The sequence below is a fragment of the Panthera leo genome, chromosome D3, assembly GCF_018350215.1.
Source record: "Panthera leo isolate Ple1 chromosome D3, P.leo_Ple1_pat1.1, whole genome shotgun sequence".
Taxonomy (NCBI): Eukaryota; Metazoa; Chordata; class Mammalia; order Carnivora; family Felidae; genus Panthera; species Panthera leo.
This window is the reverse complement of record NC_056690.1, coordinates 7,435,560-7,458,357: the sequence shown is the minus strand read 5'-3', so window position 1 is coordinate 7,458,357 and position 22,798 is coordinate 7,435,560. Positions and strand designations below refer to the sequence as shown.

Here is a 22,798-nt window from a genome sequence, read left to right as displayed (position 1 = left end):
CTCCGTCAAATAAGCGTCTGACTTCGGCTCATGTCATGATCTCAAGATTCGTGAGTGCGAGCCTCGCGTCGGGCTGTCTGCTATCAACTCAGAGCCCACTTCAGATCCTCTGTCCCCCTCTCTATCTGAACTTTCCCCACCACCTCTCTCTCTCAAAAATGAATAAGCATTAAAAAATAACCACCTCAACACTTCCTGTTTTCACTGATGAGGAAGCTGCCGGAGAACATTCCACCTGGATGTCCCATGGGTATCTCCTGCTAAAATGTCCCCAAGCCCTGTTGTATCTCTTCCCGGGTGCCCCTGCCCACCCTCTCTGGCCCGGCCGGCCTCCTTCTCTCCAGCTTCACTCTGCAGTCCAGCCTCCGGGACACTGATTTTGTCTTATTGTAGTAAAAATACATAACATAACATTGACCATCTTAATGATTTTTAAATGTATAATTCAGTGACATTCATTGCATTCACAGTGTTATGCACCCATCACCACCATTTCCAGAACATTTTCATCACCCCCCGCCCCCGACAAACAGAAACTCTGTGCCAGTGAGCTCCCCCTTCTCCCTCCCAACAGCCCCTGATCTGCTTCCTGTCTCCATAGATTTGCCTGTTGCTAGTTCGTGTCAGTGGACTTGCCCGTGGCTTTTTGCATCTGCCTTCTCTCTCTCAGCATGTTTCCAAAGTTCTGCCGTGTGGTAGCTTGACCCAATGCTTCCTTTCTTTTTCTAGCTGCTCAAGATTCTGTTGCATGGATATACCAGTTCTGTTTATTTGTTCACCTGTTGATTTTTAAAAATCACTTTATTTATATTTTTTAGATGTTTATTTATTTTTTAGAGAGAGAGTGAGCAGGGGAGGGGCAGAAGGGGAAAGAGCAAGAGAATCTCAAGCAGGCTCCACACCGTCAGCACAGAGCCCGATGCGGGGCTGGAGCTCGTGAACCATGAGGTCGTGACCTGAGCCAAAACCAAGAGTCAGACACAGCCAGTGACTGAGCTACCCTGGCACTATTAAAAATCATTTTATTAAAAAAACATTTTTTAAATGTTTATTTATTTTTGAGAGAGAGAGAGAGACAGAGACAGAGACAGAGCATGAGTGGAGGAGGAGTGGAGTGGAGGAGTGGAGGAGAGAGAGGGAGACACAGAATCTGAAGCAGGCTCCAGGCTCTGAGCTGTCAGCACAGAGCCCGATGCGGGGCTCGAACTCACGAGCTGTGAGATCATGACCTGAGCCGAAGTCGGATGCTTAACTGACTGAGCCACCCAGGTGCCCCTTTTTTTTCCTTTTTAAAAAAAAGTTTGTTTATTTATTTTGAGAGAGAGAGAGCAAACATGGGTGGGGGAGGGGCAGAAAATGAGGAGACAGAATCCCAAGCAGGCTCTGTGCTGTCAGCACAGAGTCTGACACGGGGCTTGAACTCATGAACCGCAAGATCATGACCGAGCCAAAGTCAAGAGTCAGATGCTTAACCCACAGAGCCTCCCAGGCACCTCCTCCTTTTTTTTTTTTTTTTTTTTTTTAAAGAGAGAGCATGAGCTGGGGAAAATGGCAGAGGGAGAGAGAGAGAGAAAAAGAGAGAGAGAAAGAGTCTTAAGCAGGCTCAAAGCTCAGTATGGAGCCTGATGTGGGGCTCAATCCCACGACCCTGGGGTCATATCCGAGCCAAAATCAAGAGTCGGATGCTCAACCAACTGAGCCATCCAGGTGCCCCGTCTCCATAGCATTTTGAGTGTGATCTTTTCCCAAACACAGAATCTGATTGTGTTTCTCGCCTGCTTAAAACCATTCAGAGGCCGGCCATTGCCGGCCCAGCCTGTGTCACAGGGAATACGCACCTTGATTCATAGCCATGGGAGCAGGTCCCCTAGAAAGTGAAATTCCCCGTCTATATGACTGGCTGTCATCTGTGGCTGTCACATACTTTCAGCTGCAAGTACTGGGACATCTGCCTTAACACACGAGGGAGCGTTTTTATATCCCGTGAGAGAGAGTCCACAGGTAGGAGGGGGGCCCCTCGTGTGTGTCTCTTCTCTGAAGCCGTTGCTCACGGCTCCCCTTCCCCAGGCACCGCTGGCCCCTTAGACAGTGTTTATTCTTTGCTTCTCTCTTGCTTGTAAAGCTGTCTCCCCCACCAGACTGGGGGCGGCTCTGGCAGCGACATTTTTTCCCAGTTACAAAGTAAAGTGCGTCTGTGCTTAGCAATTCAGTATGTCGATATGAGTTTATGATATAGGAAATGATGACTTTGGGGCCCAGAAAAGATTATTTGGTTTTAGAGTTAATGTTCACTTTATTAAAGTTATAAACTAAAAGCCACAGTTTTTCCTTAAGCCTTTTGCTCAACTTATAAATCTTACTCCTTTTATAAATCTAGCACATTTTTGCAATTGCCTTTAAGGGGGTTTTGATTAATGTTTGGCCCCACTCACAAATTTGATTATTAACTCCTTTTAAGCATTTTTAAACTGCACTTAGAAATTGAATATATTTGGTTTTATCTTTAAGTTCTTTAGTAGTCTTACTAAAAAATAAACCCTTCACCCGTACTTAAGTAATTCTTATAAGTCTAATAAATTAGACATAACTATGGGAAATTTTAAGTTCTCATAAGTAGTCTAATATTGTTTATAAACCCAGTGTGATTTGAATTTGAAATCGTAAGTCTAAATCAACTACAGACCTTAAATTATAATCACAAATCTAATCCATCAGAGACTCTGAGATGTTAAGTTCTCCTAAACATCACCCATTCCTAAACAAAATGACCAAATTCTCTTACTACCGATACGTTTGTGGTACAGGCCCGACCGACATCATCGTCCCTAGGTTGAATTCTGAATATCCACAGGGACAAGACGCTTTTCCCCACTAAGGGCATCGCCGTGGCATTTGTAGTAATAACAGGACTGCCTCCCAAGTGAATTTGGGGGGTACTTCCCAGGGTGAGGAAATCTTCTTGAGTGACAGGGAACCGGCCAGGTCCTCAGCCGGGACAGACACTTGGTCCCAGCCAGTTGGGTGACAAGGGCTCTATAATGAAAAACAATGGGGAACCATCAGTCCCTGTCCCTACCACCTCCTCTTCACCTCTAGGGCAAGTCAGGCCCCCCCCCCCCCGCCCCACTGCCCCTCACTTACATCATTCCCATCCTTGCTTCTGCTGTCTCCTGCATTTCTTTGGCTCTCTCTCATATTTAAGTATCTAATTAAATTCCGCTTGTGACAGGCCTTTGCCTACTGCCTACACTTCTGCGGTCTTGCCAGTGACACAGTGCAGAAGTGAGTGAGGAAAAACAGACGAAGTCCCTCCTCACCCAAACACACCTTCAGAGTCACCCATGTGTAGTTGGGAGTCCATTCCTCCAGACTTTTCTGTGCACATAAATGCACACACGCTCTCCCTCCCTCACTTAGGATGATGCTCTGTATGCTGTTTCACAATTTGCTTTTTTTTTTTTTTTTTTTTGCAAAATCTGGACACCTTCCCACATCTACCTCATTCTTTTTAAAAGTAGCATAGTTTTTCATTATGCGGTTATGTCATAATATACTTTTTAATTTATTTTATTTTTGTATTTTATTTATTTACTTATTTTGAAAGAGAGAGAGAGAGAGAGCGAGCGAGCACGAGCAGGGGAAGGGCAGAGAAGCAGAGAGAGAGAATCCCAAGCAGGCTCCGCACTGTCAGTGCAGAGCCTGATACGGGGCTCCAGCTCACGTAGAGTGAGATCATGACCGGAGCCAAAATCAAGAGTCAGAAGCTTAACCGACTGAGTCACCCAGGCGCCCCCTGCCCCACCTGTCATAATATTTTTAAACAATTTCTACATCCATGGATATTGGTGTTGTTTCCAGATTTTTTTTTTTTTTGCCATTAAAGCCATGCCACAGTGAACATGAGTGTATATTTATCTCTGTTTACTTTTGCTATTATTTTTCTGGGAAAAAGCCATAGCAGGGACATTGTTGGGTCCTAGTGCATATACATTTAAAATTTTGATAGATGCGGTGAAACTGCCATCCCAAAAGCTTGCTGATTTACATTCCCACTTAGGTAGGAGGACACGCGTTTTCCTGGGAGCCTGGGATTGTCATAGGCATCTTTCCCCATATTTTCATCCTTTGTGCCTGGCACAGAATCAGTGCTCAATAACTTCATGAAAGCAGCAAATAGCACATTTACGTGATGATGAATTAGTTTTATTTCTTCATTTTTTTTGAGGTAAAATTCACATAATGTAAAATTAGCCATTTTATTTTGTTATTTTTTATTATTTTATTTTAGAGAGAGAATGCACATGCAGGGGGGAGGGGCAGAGAGAGAGAGAGAGAGAGAGAGAGAGAGAGAGAGAGAGAATCTTGAGCAGGCTCCATGCTCAGCTCGGAGCCTGATACGGGGCTCGATCCCACAACCCTAGGATCATGACTTGAGCCAAAATCAAGAGTTGAATGCTCAACTGAGTCACTTAGGCACACCTAAAATTAACCATTTTAAAGTGCAAATCCAGGGGTGCCTGGGTGGCGCAGTCGGTTAAGCGTCTGACTTCGGCTCAGGTCATGATCTCACAGCTTATGGGTTTGAGCCCCGCGTCAGGCTCTGTGCCGACAGCTCAGAGCCTGGAGCCTGCTTCGGATTCTGTGTCTCCCTCTCTCTCTGCCCCTCCTTCGCTCACTCTCTGTCTCTCTCTGTCTCTGTCTCTCTCTCTCTCAAAAATAAACAAACATTAAAAAAAATTTTAAGTGTGCGATCCACTGGCACTTAGCACACTTACAGTGTTGTGCTACCACCACCCGTATCTGGCTCCAAAATATTTCCATCCCCCAACAAAGGGAAGCCCGTTCCCCCCTCCCCACGCCCCAGCAGCCACCGATCTGCTTTCTGTCCCTATGGATTTTCTAATTGTGGACATTTCATATTAATGGACTCATACAATATATGGTCTTTGTGACCGGCTTCTCGCACGTCGCAGGATGCTTTCGGGGCTCACTCATGGTACACTTGCGTCAGTGCACCAGGCCTTTTTAGGGCCGAGTCACCGTCCGTTGTATGCCTGGACCACATTTCATTTCTCCATAGCTGTTATGCTTTTGAAATGAGTCCGTCTGGGAAGCAAGGCAGACCTCAGCAAATGCTCGTTCCCCGGTCCTGTTTTGCAGCATTCCTGTGCACACGATATTTGACAGCTGCCCGGAAGGCAACGGCATCGGGGCCATAGCCATCACCCGGGACGCCAAGTACCTGGCAACCATCTCAGATGCTGAAATCCAGGTACAAGGCCCTTTGGGTCGGCCTTGGCAGGCTGGCTGGCCTGTCATGCATCCCGGTAGGCAGCTCTGCTCAGGCCACACGGCGTGTGTGATGCTCTCGTGACCGGACTCCGTGGCCCCTTGTCAGGGGCTCTCTGCCTGTGGCTCGGCTCACAGTGCCGTCCTCAGTTCACCGAAGTTACAGGGTTACCACGGCAGGTGTGGAGTACTTCAGCAGCCTTCAGGACCTTTCTCATTCCCCTCTATCTGCTGTTACAGAAAGTTTGCATCTGGAGGTGGACGTTAGCAGTGGAAACGCCAGCGTGTACTCTTGACCTTCCCAAAGAGTATGGGTTTCAGGTGAGCTCAACTGAAGTCTGTAAAGCTCTGCCCGCAGCGACGCCGAGCCCAGGTCAAAACCTACTTTCTGTTTTACTAGTTTTGTTACGGTGCACTAGAGGTCGTAAAGAAACAAAACAAAACACTTTCATCTCCATGATCTCATTTTATTTTTGAGGCTAGTGGCAGTATTTTTCTGAGCACTTGTTACGTGCCAGATTCTGCCAAGTTCTTTACATACAATCCATGCACACATGCTGGGTCGGAGTCGTTACTTTAGTAAGGCCTGTGGAATGCTACCATTGTTAGATAATTTGTCTGAAGTCACCAGCTAGCAGCCGTTCTTACTCTAGAGGCATGCTCTTAGCTGCTCTTCATATCCGGGAGTTGTTATTAATCTCGGTTTGCTTGAAGTGACTTGCCAAGGGCACCCACAAAGTTTACCCTGCTGTGCTGCATTGTCTTACTCATATTGCATCCTTCATTCATCGCACGCTTGCTGAGGGTCTACTATGCACCAGACACCGTGCAAGCCGCCTACCTGGCTTGCAGGACCTGGAACCCAGTCAGAGGGTCTGGGTGACTAGGCTCAGCCAGGCACACACCATACCGCAGCCTTATGTCCATTTCTCTCCTTCTGCCCACCCCCCCAACTTTCCTCCGCTTCCCTGGAAAAAACTTCCTTTTTTTTTAAATTTATTTTTTATTTTTTTATTTTTTAAAATTTACATCCAAATTAGTTAGCATATAGCATATAGTGCAACAATGATTTCAGGAGTAGGTTCCTTAATGCCCCTTCCCCGTTCAGCCCATCCCCCCTCCCACACCCCTTCCAGCAACCCTCAGTTTGTTCTCCATAGTTACGAGTCTCTTCTGGTTTTTCCCCCTCCCTGTTTTTATATTATTTTTGTTTCCCTTCCCTTATGTGAAAAACTTCCTTACATGTTTTCTAAGCTGAGCTGATAGGGTAGCCGCCACCCCATGTGGGTTTCTCAATTGGGGCAAAAAATGCCTCTGAGATTTTGATAGAGACTGCAAGGAATCTGTAGATCGCTTTGGGTAGTTACTGTTCTCGGAACAATCCACGGGCACGAGATGTGTTTCCATTTACTTACGTCTTCTTGAATTTCCTTCAGCAGTGTTTTATAGTTTGCAGTGTACAAATCTTTCACCTCAATTTATTCCGAAGTATTTTTATGCTATTGTAAGTGGGTCCATTTTCTTTTTCTTTAAAAAAAAATTTTTTTTTTAATGTTTATTTATTTTTGAGAGGTAGAGCATGAGCAGGGGAGGGGCAGAGAGAGAGTGAGACACAGAACCCGAAGCAGGCTCGAGGCTCTGAGCTGTCGGCACAGAGCCTGATGTGGGGTTTGAACCCACGAACCGTGAGATTGTGACCAGAGCTGAAGTGGGGTGCTCAGCTGACTGAGCCCCTGCCGGGCGCCCCCGTAGATCCATTTATTTTCTTAATCTCCTTCTCGGATTCCTCATTGCTAGTCCTGTGTACAGAAACTCAGCTTATTTTGTGTCCTGAAACTGCTGAATACCTGCGGCTACTTAAGTTTAAGTCAATTGAAATGAAAGAAAACTACAAATTCATTTCCTCAGTGTCACTACATTCCAAGTACTCATCAGCCACATGTGGCTAGTGGCCGCCGCTTTCGACGGCGCAGATTATCGAACGTCTCCATCTTAAGGTAAAGTGCTATCGGGCAGCATTGCAGACAGCCCTAGGCCTGGATGGACTCCCCCCACAGCCTGCTCTGCGTCCCGACTGAGCAGGCTGGACGTGGCTGGAGAGAACCACCCAACTAAGCCGATTCCTTTTACTTGGCATCGAGCCACAAATGTGGAGGGAGCTCTCAGCACTGCCTGGCCATTCTAGTAGGCTGTCTTTTTGGTTTCTAGAGACAACAGTGTCACATCGTCTCCTCCTTCCTCTTCGGTCCCTTCTCTTTACTCTCAGCTGATGGTTTCTCTCATTTTTCATTGAGAAACTGAGAGCCATTGGATACAAACACTGGCCTGCTCTCACCCCCAGGCCTACAACCTGCCTTCAACCTACCACCTTCTCTTATCCCTCTCTCTGCTTGAGAGCCGGCTGCACTGGATCCCTCCCCACTCACGCGGCCCTCGCCTGCAGTGATCAGCTCTCCCTCTGCTGGGTGGTTACCCCCTCCACAAACACACGGGCTTCAGTGTCACTCTTCTTTGGAGAAGAAGCCGCCTCTGACGGTTCATGTCCCTCCAGCTCTCGCCCGCTGCGCCTCTTCACGGTAAAACGTCTGAGAATGACTGTCCGCACTTGCTTTCTTCCTTCTTTATCTTTTTTGTGCCCCAAACATTTGGTCTCTTTATGTTTTCATTGCTAAATAAGGTGTCTGTGTAAAATGTGTACATTTTAAGGAAGAGAACGAAATGTACCTGTGTGCTCACTGGTGGGTCAAGTAAGAGGACATCATCCAAACCCTGAGTCCCTTTGTCCCCCTTGCCCAATCTCATCTCCAGCCTTGCTTCCCAACTTAACCAGTGTCCCAGGTTTTGTGTTACCCATTCCCTTGCTTGCCTTTACACTTTTCCCCAGCAATGTACGTAGCCCTCCGTACTATCCTATTTTGTTTCACCTGTTTTAATCTGTACATATTTGGAGTCATAACTGCTTCATTCTCTCCGCCTGGTTTCTGAGATTCATCCGTGTTGATTATTGAGCTGTAATTCATCAGTTCTCACTGCTGTGTAGTTTCTCCTCGTTTGAGTACAATACAGCTCATTTATCGTACAGTCGATGAAGATTTTGGTGTTTTTCATCTGTCTTCCGCCCACCCACAGATCTACCGAAACTGTCCTTATCACAGTCGCTGGTGATACAGCGACCAAGTCAGATGAGCACTATTAAGTCCTCAGGTGCATCCCTGCCTGGGGGCATTTCCGGCTCTCTCACTGGCCTTCTTTCCCGGGCTCTTCTGTGGGCTCTTCCTCGTTCACTGCCTACCTTCTACGTGTTGGCGGTCCTCAGAGTTTAGTTGTGGGAGCTCCTCCTCTTGCTACACCTTCTTCCCGGCTGTTCTCATCCATTGCCATGGCTTTTAAGTACTCTGTACCCCCCAGCTACATCCCAAAATCCTGCCTCCCTTCTCTGTTTCTACAGCCATCACATCCACCTGCATGACTACAACATCCTCCCATCTGATCTGGGTTCGGTTTTGACGCACTCCTACCAGCCTTCCTGTGGCAGCCAGAGCAGGCAGTTTTTGCTTTGCTTTGCTTTGCTTTGCTTTTCTTTACGATTTACTTGTTTTTGAGAGACAGAGACAGAGCACAAGCGGGGAAGTGGCAGAGAGAGGGAGATACAGAATCTGAAGCAGGCTCTGGGCTCTGAGCTGTCAGCACAGAGCCTGATGAGGGGCTTGAACTCACCAACCCTGAGGTCATGACCTGAGCCAAAGTCGGACACTTAGCCCACTGAGCCATCCAGGCACCCCCAGAGCAGTAGTTCTTAAGCCAAACAAATTATATCCCTCTCTTAAAATCTTTCAGTGACTTCCCATTGGCATGGGAATAAACTTAAACTCCCCCTCCACCTGTCTCCCAACATCTATCTCCTGTTTATTAATGTTTTATTAGTTTCCATACCCTAGAATTGTACAGGAATGGACTCTTTTTGTGGGGGACTCCGGCTTCTTTCACTCAATTTAATTTTTGAGATTCATCCATGTTGTTACATGTTTATTCCTTTATATTATTCTTTGTGTCCTTTATTGAGTTAATGCTGAATGGTAGTCGTGTATTGAGTGGATATGACACAATTTGTTTATCTATTCACTGTTGAAAGACATTTGCATTGTTTTCTTTCTATCTCTAGCTGTTGAAAACAAGGCTGCATGAACTTTCATGCACGAGTCTTTGTAGGGATATATGCTTCCGTTTCTTCTGGTAATTATCTTTGTTTTTGAAGGTTGTTCTCCCTAACTATAGGATTTTAGGTTGGTAGTTATCTTCTTTCAATACTTTCAGGATATTATTCCACTGTCTTCAGACTTACACCATTTCTATTGAGAAGTCAGCTATCAATCTTATTGTTCCTTCTTTTGAAAGCTATGTGTCTTTCCTTCCCCTCCTGCCCCAGTCTGGATGCTTTTATGATTTTCTGTTAGTTTTCAACAGTTGGCTTTTTTTTGTTTTTTTGTAATTTTAAAAAAATATATTAAAAAATTTTTTAATGTTTATGTTTAAGGGGGGGGGGAAGGGCAGACAGAGAGGGAGACAGAATCCAAAGCAGGCTCCAGGCTCTGAGCTGTCAGCACAGAGCCCAATGTGGGGCTTGAACTCACAGACTGCGAGATCGTGACCTGAGCCGAAGTCGGACGCTCAACCGACTGAGCCACCCGCTCAGGTGCCCCTGAGCACCTGATGTGTTTCTGGAACCTGTTTTCCAGGGCAACCGGCTACAGCCCTTCACCCCAGGTTGCAGCCAGCCCCTCCCCCCTCCACATACATACCCTGGCAGGACATGTGCCTAAGTCTCCCGAGGGATTTCAGCCGTGTTGTTGCTATTTGATTTAGTTCCTGCATTTCATGGTTTCCTCGCTTCCATAGTTGCTGCAGGGCTTTTTGGGAAGAGAGCCAGGCAACCCGTGCTATTCGCTGCCTTGGCAGGAATCAGAAACTCCTTCCAGTATTTGGCATTCATTCCAAGTTACCTTGTGGCCTTGTCAAATTTAGAAATGTGGATGCGGCAGTTTTTGTCCAAAAGGACACAGAGTAAAGGTTATTAGTGAATATTGTTCAACTTTTGCTCGTTCCAATTTACAGATGATGAGTTATAATAAATAAGACTAAATGAGAAAGGGAACACATTTGAGACCATTAATTTTAACACTCGATGTTTAGATTATATTCCTGTTGTTTACAAAATGCCATGTCTTTTCTGTTTTATATTCCTATCCAGTTATTTATTATAATAAAAATATTATTTAATTTTAACAGTTTAGCCAGAGAGAAACAGAAAATTTATTGTAATGTAATATATTTCTATACTTTATATTTCAGAACTACCTTATTTTTAATCCAACAAATAATAAAGAATTGGTGAGCAATAGTAAAACACAGGCAATATATTATTTGTGGGTAAGTAGAAATATTTTTGTTTGTCTTAAATATGGGGACAAGTATGTGTTCATTCTCTAAATACAGATATATTGGTAATGTAACAATATAGTATCCACTTAGGAAGCAATAGATATGTATTGAAATGTTTTTTATGTAATTACAATTTTAATTTTAGCCCCACTGGAAATTAGTGTATTAAGTCAGAAACAGATAATTTAAATTTAATTTAATTTATTAAAAAAAATTTTTTTTTTAACATTTATTCATCTTTGAGAGACAGAGACAGAGCATGAGCGGAGAAGGGGCAGAGAGAGGGAGACACAGAATCCGAAGCAGGCTCCAGGCTCTGAGCTGTCAGCACAGAGCCTGACGCAGGGCTCGAACCCACGAACTGCGAGATCACGACCTGAGCCGAAGTCGGACGCCCAACCGACTGAGCCACCCAGGCGCCCCTTATTTAATTTTTTAAAGTAATGAGTCAAATATTTATTTAAACGTCCTTAACAGGTTTAAAATGCGGGGTTTTTCAAGACCTTGGTTTTTATAGATAGGAATTAGCAAACAGATCAGCAACATGTATACTGATACAGGGTGCAATCATGAGATTAAAAAAGCATCGAAAGTTAAATATAAACTTACCACAGGACTCAGGAATTCCTAAATGCAAGAGAATGTAAAACAGGCAAGCCGACAAATACTCGCATACAGATGTTCATAGGGCAGCATTATTTGCAATAAGCAAGAGGCAGAAGCAAGCCAACTGTCCGTCAGCTCATGAATGCAGACCCAATGTGGCAAATGCATACAATGGAATATGATTCAGCGATAAAAAAAGAACGAGGCACTGACACCTGCTGCAATGTGGGTGAATCTCGAAAGCATGGTGATGGTGCTAAATGAAGGAAGCCAGACACAGCAAACCACATGCTGTATGATTGCACTGATATGAAATGTCCAGACCAGGAGAATCCAGGGGACAAAGTGCAGAATGGTGGTTGTTGGGGGCTCCGGGAGCCGCACGTGGGACTGCTTCATGGAGAGGGGGCTTTCTTTCGGGGTGATAAAAGTGTTCCGGGACTAGGAGAGGTGATGGCTGCACAGCATTATTAATGTACTAAATGTCACTGAATTATACACTTTAAAATGGTAAATGGTTAATTTTATGTTATGTGGGTTTTACCTCAGTTAAAAATGCAAAACGAAAACACTGATTGAATGAATCACTGATTTTTCAGTGGTAGTCATTACTTCCAGTATTTATTGTAGCTTTAATGCCTTACAAATGTAGAATTCAGATTTGCATTCATTCCCATTTAAAGTCACAACCATTTGTGGCATTTTTTTTACGCATTTGCTTTTCTTTCAGAATGTTTTCAGATGTTCCTGGAGGCAGCAGGCTCCCTTATCTATAGAGATTGCAAAGCTCTGAGCCTGTTTAGATGCATTTGTTTTGATTTTGTGGTTATATTCTCCTTTTGGAAACCAGGTCCTTTTTTTTAGTAGTGATTATTTTTTCTGTACTTAATAGTGTGAAGAGAGAGATATACTTGCTCACAGTGCCCCACATTTAACAGAAAAAGTGAGTATGCCTGTTCCACTTTTATATGTCAGAGTTTGTGCAGAGTAAATATGTATGTGTGAGCTTAGTCGCTTTGGGCTACTCTTGGTGTCTTGATATTAAACCACTGGGAAATCATTTGAATTTTTTACTTGGGTCCTTCACCATATTGAATTGCCAGCTGAAAATAATGGACTTTTGTTCAAAATAAAATATTATGGAAATGATAGTTGACTACCCTGAGAAAATACCCAAAACAGCGATAGATTTGTGTGTGTGTGTGTGTGTGTGTGTGACACAGAATAAAAATTAATTTGGAGTGATATAATAGTTGAACATGAGTGGATCCTTTTTAAGCCACCCAGTTTTCAGAGCAATAAAACCTGATGTGGGGTATTGGGAGGTTTAAGAACCAGGGGGAAGGCAGTGCAGCAGGGGTTGGAGGAAACTGTTTGTCTTGCCTGCTCGCCTCCAGCTGTCCCGTCCAAGGTGGAACTGGGGTCCTGTCTCCTACAGCATTTTCTGCATTTGACACCCGTGTCACCTGCCCCCCGCGAGCATCTTATGATGTTTCTTCTTTCATTCTTCACTCTTGTTATGATTTATAGGAACTTATTTTTTAAGAGGGCATGCCAAAAAAAAATATGAGATGGATGAATACAAGGAGAGAATATTCTGTCTGCAAGCTCTTTTTCATAAATCAAAGTTTTCGCAAAATAAAGTCAGTTCTCATTGTTCGTGGCAGTTACGTTGGATCAAGTCTCTGCAGACCTCAGATAGTGAATACGAAGTCATTGCTCCTAGGTGAAATACACAATTAGGTTCCTGCCGGCCTCTGGTCATTAACATTTTTGTCAACAGATAGATGCATAACTTCGTTTTATGTATGTTTTTGTTTAAAGACACCATATTTAATATGTAATGTTGATTCACTAACTTTGACTCACGACCGACAACTCTGGAACATATGCCTGAATGAAGATTATCTCACTCAGGTCTGTCCCCTGGAAGGCACATCGTAGCCTTCCTGCACTCAGGAACGCTACACAGCATTTCAGTATCTTGTTTGGGGCCAGTTTAAGTACTGAAATCGCCAACAAAAAGCACCTCATAACTGCAAACAACATGGCACTAAACAGACCACGAAAAGGACACTTGTTTACAGTTTGAGAGCTGAAGTAAGGCAGAGCGCATCCTCGCTTGACCTCAGCTAAGAACGTGCGCCTAGGGAGAGTCCAGTTTTTTTGCCTCTCTGCACATGTGCACGTCCGCAAATGATCATCGAAAGTCCCACAAGGATTGATTTGGGTTATAAATAAATTTCAGCGAGGAGGTGAAGTTGCAGATACAGAACCCACAATGAGGATTGTCTGTAGTTTGAAATGATGAAAATGCCTTGTATTGAATCAGAGCTGCTCTTAGAAAGAACTTGATGCCCTTGCTTAACCAGCTATTGTTTTCCTGACCCTCTTGCGTTCAGGGCAATAGAGGTAAACCGTAGAGTCTTCTCTGTGTAGTTGGGAGAACCGGGCAGCAGACATGCTGTCTTGCATGACAAAATGTGGAGTTTCTTTGATTTACTCATTTGTTAAATATTCACTGTGGGGCTCCACTCACTGCTTTGGGTTCTTTCTATACTTCATCTCTAAGATGTTGCCTAAGAGAGATGGCCTAGTGCCTTATTTTTTGTAGCACACATTTCATAAGGAGTCAGGGGCATTTCTGTACTGTATGGTACTTAATTTCTACTGATGGGAAAAAGGCTATAATTATGAGACTGGGATAATTACTTTATGATATCTTACAACTGGAGCATGCTCACGACAGACATTAGTCTCTTTATCAGTCTCTGAAACCCCTTACTCTGAAAGTAAGAGAAGTTGAACAGGTATAAACAAGTGATTAACCACTCTTTCATTTGATTTAAGCAAACAGTTTAATTAGCACAGTACATAACCCTTCACTTGGCTCTGAGCAAACCTTCAGAGGCTCAGAACTGCCTGCACCCCGGCAATCCACCAGGGAGAGATTTGTTAGTGATTGTTTTGTTTAGATTTTATCTTTTTCCTACTGTATTTCAGTGTAATATTATAAAATGTCATATTGATAAATGTTTTGTTTTATATTTATTACCAACGGTAACTTGTAATCTGTCTTTTGAAATGCAGACGTTCAATAAGCTCGTGGGAAAATTAACCCAGTCAGTCTTTCATTTGAATTTAACACAAATACTCTCAGCAACAATGGAAGGGAAGCTGGTTGTCTGGGACATATACCGCCCCCCATCGTCTGCCTCCGCCTCTCTGGACTTTCCTCATATCAAACCTTGTAAATTGGTTCATTTGCAGAAAGAGGGCATCACTGTGCTTACTACAGTTGATAGGTAATTAACTTAATTAAAAAGTAGCTATCAAGGATTACAAAAGTATTTTAAAACCCTTTTGGATGTATACATGTATTTTGTATATGCATAGACTATTTCTGGGGAAATTCGTTATTAACTGGGAATGTTTGTTGCCTCTGAGGAAAAGAATGGAGAAGTAGGATCAGGGTGGGGGTTAGATTCACCTCTTTTTATAGTCTCATTTGTACTAATTGGTTTGCTTTTATTATTATTTTTTTAATCATGGGCATATATTACTTTTAAAAATCCCTTTGTGTTGGTGAAACAAAAAGTAACTTGTTTTTCCTTCCACACTAATTAGACTTTATTTTGCACCCTAAATTTTACATACTTTAATTTTAAGAAAATAACGTGAATAACTATGTTGGGGTTTTTTTCTGATTACAAAGTAACACTTAACCAGGGTCCCTGAGTGGCTCAGTTGGTTGAGCCAGTCAGGGACCCTGACTTCGGCTCAGGTCATGATCTCACGGTCTGTGAATTCAAGTCCCATGTATGGCTCTCTCTTGTCAACACAGAGCCTGCTTCAGATCCTCTGTCTCCCTCTTTCTGCCCCTTCCCCACTGGTTCTCTTCCCCCCGCCCCTCTCAGAATAAATGAATGAATGAATAAATAAATAAATAAATAAATAAATAAATAACACTTACCCATTATGAAAAGATGAAATACAACAGACCTTTATGAAGTTCACTGACTTGAGAGGTTGTAGGGGCTCAGAGAGGATCATTAAAAGCCTTAGTCTCAGATAGAAAGGGGTTCACATTCTAGGTGCATCTGTTCCCTGCTGAGGGACCCTGGGCAAGGGACTTTGCTGAGCCTCCATTTTTCCATCTGTAAAATGGGCATAACAATACTATCGCTCTCAGAGTGATTTTATGGGGATTTTGTGAGACAAAGCATGTAAAACTTGTAACACATCGTCTGGCACAAGGGAGCCCTCGGTGAAAAAGTTAGTATGCTAGGAAGTTCCCAAAAGTGATGGAGAAAATTGCCAAATGACAAGGACCATGCCCATATAATTGGAGCCACTGTGCCATCTGCTTTCCAAAAGCCCTGCTTTCATTTTCATTTCTTTTCTTTTTTTTTTTTTTCATTTTCATTTCTTTTAATAAAGGGAGCAGTGAGGGTCTGGCATGGCTTTTCAAAGAGAAATGTAAATTGCTGTCCTCACGTAGTCGCGTGGAGAAGACGGTGATGGAATTGCCGCTGATGATGAACCAACCTTTAATTACTTGGGGGTTAGGGCCAGTGAAGACCAGGCCTCTGTTCCGCTCTCTCCGTGTTAAATAAAACCCAGACGGGACCAGGGAGCCCATGAAGGGAAAGGTCTTGAAAATACTTGGCTTGTTTTGCCTTTTCTGTCCAGCAGAGGGCAGTGAAAGGTGTTCTAGCCAATTACTCTGCCCACCTGCCTCGCTTATTAATCAGAAACCTCATTTAATCACTTTGCATATATGAGAGGAAATTCATCCCCCTGTCCGCCCCCCCCCCCAATTAGAATTATGTTAGAGACTTTTTTTAAAAAAACCCATTTGGAATGGATCTGAGGACTGGAAATAAAAGCCATTTTGTCACGCGGCACTGCCTTTGGCTGTGATGACTGGACAGGGTTTTACGATGGCTCTAACAACAGTGCCTTCTTGTAAAGCAGCTTGTGTCCTATTGCCAGGCTGGGTGATATCGGACGGCTGGTAGACGGTTTCACAGCAGAGAATGTAAATCACTGCCCATTGCCACTGCACATGGCTGATCTGGGAAGGCAGGGAGAGTAAAGCAAGAGCACAGATTTTGCATTAGGTACATCTGCATAGTCTAGCCACAGGGCCTGATAAAGTTGCCTTGTGTAAGTATGTCCCGTACGTTATTTGGGACATACTTAAGCTAGAAGATTACTCATTGTTTAACTGAAATTCAAATTTAATTGGGCAACCTCCATTTCTATTTGCTAAATCTGGCAAACCCAGGCCTTGAGCAAATTTCTCAACTTCTCTGAGCCTGAGTTTCCTAGATGTAAAGTGGAATAACAGTAAAATCAGCCTTGGATGGTAGTATGAGGTCAAGTTTTTACAATTCCCGGAGTCTAGAGCCTGACATATGATTAGCTGTTCAATAGATATCTGGTCCTTACTACAGTTAGCTAACAAACTCACGTTTTTCTCCATTTCAGCTATATTGTCACGGGTGATATTAGAGGTAACATTAAGTTCTACGATCGCACCCTGTCCATTGTTAACTGGTACAGCCACTTCAAACTGAGCTCCATAAGGACCCTGTCCTTTTCAAAGACCCCAGCAGCTCCGCCTACCGAAAAATCAAACTATCCTCCAGACTGCACTTTAAAAGGTGACCTTTTTATCGTAAGGTAAGTTGTTAATGAATCTAGTCATTTGAGTGGCCAAAAAAATGATTGATGTCTTATAGTTGGCATGCGGTGGAATGTTCACCTTGTTCCTAGCATATGTGATAGAACAGGATCGCTCAGTCCTTTGCAGGGCTCGAAGATGGATCTCCAAGGCTGATTATCATCCCTATTTAATCATTTTTTAAGATGAGGCATTATTTTCGTATTGAGACTCTTCAGCGACTGGAAGCTGGACAGGGCTTATCCCTGAGTTCTAATCTCTGTTGTGTTTGGAGTCCCTCGCTGTAGCTTGGTGTCTCTTCTCCAGGCCGAGTTTGCCCTAGCGCTGCGGTTAAAGGCATTTGATAATTAATAGCCATAACATTTCGAGACTGAATTATGTGCGAGTCTGCTTAATTACCCTTGCCGTATTTGCAGGCACATCTGTATGTGTGCACCAAACTCCATATTTGCATACACAAATGAATATTTGCATGTGCAGATTAGCTAATTGTACAACTGACTGTCCATCTGCATACTTAATGACTCAATTTACATGTAGAAATGTGGGCTTTTTCACTTGCAAATGGAGGCTGTATTGGTATTGGTAGTATATTTTTGGAGATGGTGGGTTAATAATGTCACTAAATTACAGACGACAGAGGCGTTTCATGTGCAATTAGAAGCAGAATAGCTGGCGTGCCCCGTTCCCTGCAAACGCTGATAGTGTCTGGTCTCTCCCTGGCAAACAGGAATCTTATCATCGGAACATCTGATGCTACAGTGTACCACTTAACGACGGACGGGACCAAACTTGAGAAGTTATTCGTGGAGCCCAAGGATGCCATTTGTGCCATCTCCTGCCACCCATATCAACCCCTCCTCGCCATTGGGAGTTTCTGTGGGATGATCAAAGTGTGGGATTATGAAAAGAAAAAATACCTTTTCAGCAGGGTCTTTGAGAAGGGGCTTGGCATCCAGAGTCTAACCTATAACCCTGAAGGTATTTTCATTTCATCAGCCTGTCTTAGCCTCCAAATCAAAAACAGACCCAAATGGCTGCAGCCCTTGGCTGTAACAGCTCCGGGAAGTTCACCTTGACCGCACTCCCCCCAGCAGGCCGGATGACGCACCTTGTCCCTCTGGACCCTGCAGCGTTCGGTGCCTAGTAGTCTCTGAGCACTCATCCCAGAGACTCCTGCTTTTCAGTCCATTTCTCCGTCCAGGGTCCTTGTCCGTCATGTTCATTGCTGTCTCCTCAGCACCTAGAACAAGGCCTGGCCCGGAGTCCATGTTTCTTGAATGAGTGAAGTCCTTTTCCAGCATTGTTCTCTGGCCTGTGATTTCAGGAGTCCTTCTTGGAGCCGGCTTCACCGAAGGGACAGTTTACATCCTCGATGCAATGTCCTTAGAAAACCAAACCCCGGAGCCTTTCAAATATTCCAGAACCAGCGTGACTCACGTCAGCTTCTCGCATGACTCCCAGTACATGGCAACTGCTGTAAGTGTTTCCACTGTGTGCCATCCAGTGGTCTAGCAGCCTTGTTTACGACCAAAAGGGAGAGGGGACTGGGCGGGGTGGGCGGGGATCGCTGGCGAGTGACTGCTGATGGGTTCGGGGTTCTTTGAGGGGTCATGTAAATGCTCTAAAATTGTGGCATGGGGCAGGGCTCTGTGAGTACGCTAAAAACCATGGAGTTGCACACTTTAAAGGTGTGAATTGTGTGGAGTGTGAACTGTATCTCCACAAAGCCGCTGTAAAGGGGGTGGGGGAGACTCTCGCTCGAAAACGAGACCGGGCCTCAGGACCTGCGGACTGGGATTTGGCCATCCTGACAGCTCATTTTGGTGTGTTGGTTTCTGGACCCCTTTCTCGGCATCCATCCTTTCATCTTTCTCTTTGATTTTTGACAAGATGACATTCTCATTCATCTCAAAGCACAGTCTTCCCTGGTGTTTTGGATTCTGTTCCTTCCCTCTGTGAATAGGGCTCTTAAGCTCAGTAAAGATTTTCCGAGACCTTTAACCTCTCCCTTCCTGCCAGCTCTCCTGGTCTGCAATGCGCAAGTCTTGCCTTGATGTGGGGTGAGGAGTAAGAGCCACCATGTCCCCGATGCTCTCCCACCCCTGCCTCTGTGCCCGGCTCCTCCTCTGGTGCTGCCTGTGCGGGCCCAAAGCTGAGCCTCCGCACCCCTGCAGCACCTGACTTTGGCGCCCCCTTCCCTCAGGCTGCTCTCACACACTCTCCTACCCAGTTCACTCTCAGCCATGATACTATTTAGAACTTACATCTTTTAAGTTTTGTGTAGCTGGATACAGAGAAGGGAGGACAAAGGCAAAAGAGTCAGGGTTTCATTTTTCCACACAGAAAGAGGTGGGGACCAGAAAGAAGGGTAAGGCCACAGTGTCAGTGTCTCCCTCCCCGACAATTACCTTTGTGGGTTATCTACTGTTAACCTTAATATGTTCCTCTGTAAAATGGGTATTGTTGTTTTTTTTTTTTTTAATTTAACGTTTAGAGGGACAGAGCATGAGTGGGGAAGGGGCAGAGAGAGGGAGACACAGAATCTGAAGCAGGCTCCAGGCTCCGAGCTGTCAGCACAGAGCCCGACGCGGGGCTTGAACTCACGAACTGCGAGATCATGACCTGAGCTGAAGTTGGACGCTCAACTGACTGAGCCACCCAGGCACCCCAAATGGGTGTTATTTTATTACTTGCTCTGATAGACTAAAATTTATTTTTGGATAAAATAGTCTTCTTTATTATTCTTTTTATTGTTTTAGAGATACAGCACAGACAAGAGTGGGGGGTGGGCAGAAGGAGAAAGAAAGAGAATCTCAAGCAGGTTCCATGCTGTCATCACAGAGCCTGACATAGGGCTTGATCTCACAACCCTGGGATCATGACCTGAGCTCAAATCAAGAGTTGAATGCTCAACCGACTGAGCCACCCGGGTGCCTCTTGGATAAAATATTCTAACGGCAACATTAGTATGAAAAACATGATGATGATTTTCAAGTTACAAAACCTAGCAAGGAATGACTTGTACTCTTTTGCTCCTATTCAGGATGTACGTTTTACCGTGTCTGTTTATGTGGTGGTAGTCAGAAATGGACACAGGGTCTGGGAATATCTGGCAAGACTTCGTTCTCATCGCAAAAGCATTTGCAGTCTCCTGTTTGGGGTTCATCTGGACAGCAATGAGCCGAGACTGCTGAGCCTCGGGAAAGACAGGCTCTTGGTAAGCCGTTCAGTGTCCGTTTATCTCACCACTGGGACTGTGTGTATTTCATTCTTGTTGTGTCCCTGGCATCTGGTATAGCACTGGGCCCACAGTGCATGTTGGAGAAAATGAGTGTACAGCATAACATAGTAGCATAAACATCTCTGGGTCGATGCTTGGTCTCAAGGATGTGCAAAAGCAATGCTCCTTCAGTAGAAGCTGTGTTTGAAAGGTTGAATCTGGATCCTGTCCCAGGCTAGCGACCTGTGGCCCCATCCTCTCCCGCGATGCTGGACAGAGGCCGCAGCGGCTCCCGGTCAGCCACACGGTCGGGAGGGTCAACGGGTGGTACACGGACAGCCACCTGCACCCACACGGCTGTTACGTTTGTCACTTTTAGTACAGGATACAGTAAATTACATGCAATAGTCAACACCTCATTATAAAACAGGCTTTGTGGTGGATGACTGTGCCCAACTGGAGGCTCATGTCCATGTTCTGAGCACGTCTAAGGCGGGCCAGGCTAGGCTGCGGTGTTCCCCAGGGTAGGTGTGTTAAATGCATTTTTGACTTACGATAGGTTTATTGGGATGTAACCCCATCGTGAGTCAAAGAAGTTCTGTTTCTGTCCATCTTAACTTCCTTCCTCGCTCCCTCCCTTTCCTCCATCCCTTTGTCTCCGTTATTATGGCCACCCATCCATTCATTCATCCTGGCCTGGCCACCAAAATCTACCTATGGGTGAAATTCAGCAAGCTGCTAATTTATCATGGTCAAGCGCTGAGATTTAGATATGAATTAGTTCCCACCCTCAAAGAGTTCCCAAGATAATGTTAAGGGAGACAGTATAACATAACTGTGAGAGTTCAGGTTTTGGAGTCAGTTGGAACCTAAATTTGAATTCTCACCCTACCAGTTCTTAGCTGTGTGACCTTGGGCAAGACACTGAACCACTCTGAACAGGTTTTCTAATCTGTAAAATGGGCACAATGGTACGACTTGACAGGGGAGTCATGAGTGTTAAATGGCATCATGTTTTTAAGGTGCTTAGCTCACTGTCTTTGCTCATAAGGAATGCTCCATAATGGCAGCTTATTAGGAGCAAGGGTCTAAGCAAGTCTTCTCTTAAGAGGCCCAACGTTGTTTCCCCCAGAATAAGACTGTGGGTTGACTTCATTTGGCTCAGTCCTCATGTGTGAACATCTGGGCTCCTCTGCAGATCGAGTATAATCTTCTGAAGAGCTCCAAAGACCACCTGGAAGTCCTGGACATTCACCGAACCGATCAGGGCAACTACCCTACCTGTATGGTCTGGTACCCACCACTCACCAGGGAGCTCTTCCTGCTCATTTGCAACAGTGGCTACAAAGTGAAACTTTTTAATTCCACCACGAAAATGTGCAGGTAAGCAGCAGGAGCCTCCCACTGATGCAGAAATCAGTTCCTCAGCCCCCAGCTTATTTCACGTCCCAGCTCGTGGACCCATGAGCAGCTTGGCTACCTTTACTCACACTCACTTTGCAGAGGAGGAAAGAAAGGCATGGAAAAGTTGAGAAATTCTCATCCAGGGTCACGTGGCTGGGAAGTTGCCAGAGGCAGGATGCAAATCCAGAGCCCTCTTCTGAGCCCAGCCCTGCACAGAGATGAGGGACCCAGAGCTCAGTGCCTGAGACCCTGTGAAGGAACCCGAGAAGTTGCTGATGCTTTATAAGCTCTCCTATCCTTCCCTCGTGGATAACAACAGATATTTTCACTTGAATACTACCAATTGTGTGATTTTTAAAAAAAGATTTTATTATTTTTTTTTAAGTAATCTCTGCACCCAACGTAGGGCTCAAACTCACAACCCCGAGATCAAGAATCACATGTTCTACCGACTGAGCCAGCCAGATGCCCCTAATTGTGCAATTTTTCTTACTCTTGGTTCCTAAAGGAGTTTTTCAGTTTACCTGATGGCATTCGTGTGTTCCCGCAGTATTCACCCAGCCCCTACCTGAGCCAGGTTCTGTCCGAGGTGCTGAAGGTGGGGATGCAAACAGCATTGTTCCTGCCACCATGGAATTTGCATCTTGGAGGGGGAGTGGAGTTCGTGGGAGTTCTGGGCCGGGTCCATGTTTGAGGTCAGGAGCACATGGTGCTTTAAAGCCATGAGGTGAGAGAAGATTCCAGAAGGGAAAAGTGTATAGAGGAGCGGCCAAAGGACCAAGCCCAGGGCATCTTCAAAGCTGAGCCTTTCAGAGCAGCAGCCTCTCCATCCTGAAGTAGGTCTACATCTGTGCTTGGCGCTTGTGCTGCTAGGCCCGGCCCCCAGGGTTTGCTCCTCCTGAGAGATACAGATTATGGTGCACCGTCCCTGCACCAGGGCTCTGCACTCTTCTTCAACAACGCTCCCAAGTATTATCCCACTGAGGTTCTGACATGCAACAGAAATTGCTGCTCAGGACAGGATGAGACTTAATCCTTGAACCTAGTTCTGACTCTGTCCTCTACTTCGCACCACTGAGTGCCGGTGCAGCCCTTGCTTTGGGTGCATCCCCTCTCTGCCCGGGGTTTGGCTGCCTTGTGGTATGGCT

At 44.9% G+C, this 22,798-nt stretch overlaps 1 protein-coding gene across 1 annotated transcript in view; it reads left to right on the top strand.

Annotated features, from left to right (window-relative positions):
- Window positions 1-22,798, top strand: part of CFAP251 (cilia and flagella associated protein 251) — a 65,949-nt gene that overhangs the window by 10,818 nt on the left and 32,333 nt on the right. Inside the window, exons 7-16 of the mRNA XM_042910480.1 lie at window positions 5,161-5,272; window positions 5,530-5,610; window positions 10,639-10,716; window positions 12,227-12,277; window positions 14,425-14,639; window positions 16,828-17,022; window positions 17,754-18,004; window positions 18,351-18,502; window positions 20,070-20,243; window positions 21,445-21,629. Of these exons, the coding sequence (XP_042766414.1) occupies window positions 5,161-5,272; window positions 5,530-5,610; window positions 10,639-10,716; window positions 12,227-12,277; window positions 14,425-14,639; window positions 16,828-17,022; window positions 17,754-18,004; window positions 18,351-18,502; window positions 20,070-20,243; window positions 21,445-21,629 (1,494 nt within the window). The remainder of the gene's footprint in view (window positions 1-5,160; window positions 5,273-5,529; window positions 5,611-10,638; window positions 10,717-12,226; window positions 12,278-14,424; window positions 14,640-16,827; window positions 17,023-17,753; window positions 18,005-18,350; window positions 18,503-20,069; window positions 20,244-21,444; window positions 21,630-22,798) is intronic.